General features: G+C 26.3%; 3 protein-coding genes across 3 annotated transcripts; 1 reads left to right on the top strand and 2 right to left on the bottom strand.

The window, feature by feature from the left end:
* Window positions 1-332: 332 nt before the first annotated feature.
* ENU1_124430 (hypothetical protein) lies at window positions 333-1,022 on the bottom strand (the record flags this gene model as incomplete). The annotated part of the gene is made up of 1 exon (XM_008859900.1): window positions 333-1,022. One exon carries the CDS (start codon window positions 1,020-1,022, stop codon window positions 333-335), a length of 690 nt encoding a protein of 229 aa, XP_008858122.1.
* A 186-nt stretch (window positions 1,023-1,208) lies between these two features.
* Window positions 1,209-2,729, top strand: ENU1_124420 (hypothetical protein; the record flags this gene model as incomplete). Its single annotated transcript, XM_008859899.1, has 1 exon — window positions 1,209-2,729. One exon carries the CDS (start codon window positions 1,209-1,211, stop codon window positions 2,727-2,729), a length of 1,521 nt encoding a protein of 506 aa, XP_008858121.1.
* A 17-nt stretch (window positions 2,730-2,746) lies between these two features.
* Window positions 2,747-4,059, bottom strand: ENU1_124410 (hypothetical protein; the record flags this gene model as incomplete). Its single annotated transcript, XM_008859898.1, has 2 exons — window positions 2,747-3,896; window positions 3,941-4,059. 2 exons carry the CDS (start codon window positions 4,057-4,059, stop codon window positions 2,747-2,749), a joined length of 1,269 nt encoding a protein of 422 aa, XP_008858120.1.
* Between the last annotated feature and the right edge of the window lie 116 nt (window positions 4,060-4,175).

Below are 4,175 nucleotides of genomic sequence, written 5' to 3'. Positions count from 1 at the left end.
CATACCAACTGAACTTTGTAGTTCTTTTTTTTTTGTTAAAACTAAAAAATTTTCTTAAGAATTTTTAATTAGATTTTATTCAATTTATTTTTATTTTTTTTTGGTTTTAAAGATCTATAAACCAATTTTTCTTCACATTATTTTAACATAATTTTAGAGGTTATGAAGTTAGTTTAATTGATGGAATATTCATTCTTTTTAATTCTCTTTTTTTTTTTTGAAAAAATCTGTTGTTCTAAAAAACAAATTTTCTCTCCTTAATTTCTTGTTTTTTTTTTTTTTTTGATATTATTAAAAAGATAATAAATAAGTCTTTACGATTAAAATTTTAGTTAGTTTTTATTCTCATTATTTTTTCTTTCAATCTCTTCTTTTAATTCATCAAGGAATGTATTAGATCTTTGAATGTGAAGTAATGAATATTGACTTAATAATTGATGAATTTGTTTTATTGTTTTTAATTCATTTTTTAATTGAATATTTTCTGTTTCTAAAAGTGCACATTTATTGACCATTCCACAATACTCTTCATACATACTTTCAAGGATATTTGTTAATTCGTTTTCTCGGTGTTCTTTTCTAAGTTCTTTAATCCATGGAATTTCTTCATATTTCTTTAATTGAACTTCTAGCAATTCAACGTATGTTTGTTGTTTTTCACTACTAACAGAAGATCTAAAACTATTTGATGTTTTTAATGAGTTACTTGGAGCAGGTAATATATTTCTTTGTTGTGTACTAAGTAAAGGTTGATAACTTGTATCAACAAAATCATATTCTATTGTCTTTTCTTGAGAATGAGATTGATAATTTTGGTGTTTTTCATAAGAACGTGGTAACTGAGGTGTTTTAGTTTTTATAGTAGTTGAAGAGGTATCACTTTGTGTTGGTGTACTTTCATTGATTAGTTGTGTTTGTTTACTTTTTTTTGACTGAGGCAATAAAAGTCCTGACTTAGAATAACTACTTGATGATGAACCAAAACCAAGAACAAAAGGCTCATAACTTGATGGTGAGCTCATTTATTGAGAAATAAAACTACATCAAAAAGAAGTTACAGAACTTTAAATGACTAGAAATCGATAATGCTATCTATTCTATATATAAGGTTGTGAGGCTTATTATGTCATATAGAATATACAACAGAAATTAAAACAAAAACTTAAAAATATATTTGATAAACAAGAATGATGAAATGGTATTTTTTGATGGTTATACTTTCCATTTGTTCAGCTTTTTCTTATCTTGATGATGAATATTTATATGATAAGGACAGAATAACTGAAATGGAATTTAGTGGGAAACAATATGATGGTATAAATTTCGTTACAACACTAACAAAAAACCCACATTGTTTTCAGTTATTAGAAAAAACGAAAATCCCTTATGAAGAAGATGATACTATTGTTTTTAATGTCTCTCAAATCCATCCTTTATCAGCATTAGTTACATTATCAAATCTAATCTTTGCCCAAAACGAAAGTCCTTATTTCTTAGTCCCTTTTCTTTATCCTTCTCAAATGATGGTTCTTCAAAACTATTTCAATATTTCATTTATGACTCTTCAATCTGGAATTATTCAAACATATGCCAAAGTTAATCAAACTTCTGTAATTATAATAGAAAGTAGTATGATAACTACAGTATCAGTTTATGAATGGAAAGATGGATTATTTTTAGAGACTGAACGAAAAGTATTTAATAAAGGTAGAATAGATAGACAAATTCAACTAGGAAAACTTATTACACGACAAGATTCATCTCCAACAGAAGTTTTTAAGTGTGGTAAAAAATTAGATGAAATTCTTGCAAATAAAGAAGATTTTAGTGAGAAAAATAAAATTCCATTTTGTTTAGTTACATCCCACAAAAATATTATATCTACTCTTGAAGAGTTTTATACTGAAATTATTCAATACCTTAAAAATATTCTTCCACTCAAAAAAGGACAATTGTTATATTCAAGTTTTTTAATAGGATATTTCGAGGATGTGATTAGAAAAAGTCCAGACTTTAAAGATTGGAGTGTAATTACTGTTGATGTTCATAATGTATTAAAAAACAAAAAACTTGATAAGTACACAATTACTACTAGAAGGCATGATCATTATACATTATTTAATCCTTATATACAAAAGTCTATCCCTATTTTGACAGATAAACTTAATCAAACTCTTTATGTTAATATCACTCTACCTTCAAATACAACTCGTTTATGTGAATTACGTGGAACACTTGACTTTTCTCTTCCAGAAGAAGTTATTGGGACTATTTATTTAGAAAGAGAACCAAATAAATACCAAGCTCAGATAACAGGAAGTTTTGAGATAACTATAAGTAAGTCTAAACCAGAAATAACTAAACAATCTATTTTTTATGAGGAGTATCAATGTCATACTTTACAAGGAGAGGAAAATTGTACAACATCATTAATTGAAGTTCCAATAAAATTAGTTCTACGAAAGGATATTGACTTAGCCATTCAAAATAAAAACTCTTTCATAATGGAATCAAAACAATTAATATCCAAATTACAAATAGCTACTTTGCAATTTAAGTCATTAAATTATCTTCAAGATGGAATTGAATGGATGAGAAGGATTGGTCTTAGTGAAGAGTCACTTATTCTTTCAAAATTTATTTCTAAATCTTCAAGTAGTTATGAACTTATTGAAATAGCTGATTTAGTCTATGATTATGTAATGGAAAATAGTCATGAAATGGAATAAAGACTAAAATCATTGATTTAATTATAGTTGAAATAAAAACGTTCACGTTTTGTGGTTTTTTCGCTACGAATGTCAATTTGTGATAGAGACTTAATCATTTGAATTAAACCTTCAAATTCTTTAATATGATAATTTTCTATTCTTCCAGTTTTGAGTTCAAAAGTAATTTGGACTATTGAGTTTTCAGTAACAACAATAAATATATAATTTGACTCATTCCCATTATTTACTTCACACACAGAAATAGTTTGACTTGTTGGTGAAGAAAAACAACAAATTGACTGCTCATCTATATAAGTACCTAAGGTTAAAGCAGACCCAGGTAATGGAATAAATCGAATAGACTTAGAAGATACAAATATAACTATTTTTGAATCATGAGAAAATGAGAGTTGTTGTACTTGAGATTGAGACTGTCCTCGATAGTAAGTACCAAATGGAATTAACTCTGATTTTTCTATTTGATATATAAAACAATATGTTCCAGTAATATCCACAGCTGCTAAATACTTTGCTGAATTATCAATTGAAACTTTTGAAAGTTGTTTTGGCGTAACATTTTGTCTAATAATACATTTATTATCATCCCAAGACTTAATTTCTACACCAGCAAAAGAATTAGACATTAAAAAATATTTTGCTGTTAGCATCCCTAAAGAAGGACGAGGTAGATTTGAGTCATTAATTCTTGTTATAAAATACTTACAATTACATTCAAATAATGACGAGTCATCAATTTGAAATTCCTTACTAAATTCATATCTTTCCTCTTGAATCTTATCCTCTTCTTCCTTAAGTCTAGTTCTTTCATTTATTGAGTCCCAAGTTTGGTAGTATTTTCTTATCTGTTTGTCAAGAATTAACACCAATTCTCTTGTTTTATCAGTATCAAAGCATCTAATCTGTGAAGGTTTAACTGTTCCAACATCAATTTTTTCAACTAATGGTGTAGTAGGATCTTGATTTGAAGCAGTAATTCTATAAGCGATGTTATTTGCTGTTAATACAGTAATAGTAAATGGAAGCCTTTCGCTTAAATAAACATCAATAACATTTCCTTTATAATTCCAAGCTCTTAAACATTCGGTCAATTTTTCATTTTCATATTTCAAAACATGTAAAAATGTAGTTTCTCCTTCTGTCATCCATATAATAATTCCTGATTTTCTAATTGATAAGAATAAACTTAAAGATAGAAAAAATTAACAAACTGACTTTCTCCTGGTAATTTCACACTTTTTGCTTTAGTTTTAATGTGAACATTATTTTGTGAAATAAAGTTAGTATCTAAATCTTTAGCCTCAACCTCAATAATATTTCGTTTAGACATAACAACTTATTTTTTTTTTCAGTTACTTTTTATTAGTTTTTTGTTCTTTGTTCAATATAACACTATAAACATCATTAATTTAAAATAATAATAAAAATTAGTTAATTAAGTGTTAA

This window comes from Entamoeba nuttalli (genome assembly GCF_000257125.1).
Source record: "Entamoeba nuttalli P19 unplaced genomic scaffold asmbl_5232, whole genome shotgun sequence".
NCBI lineage: Eukaryota > Evosea > Mastigamoebida > Endamoebidae > Entamoeba > Entamoeba nuttalli.
This window is presented reverse-complemented; position numbering and strand designations above follow the sequence as displayed.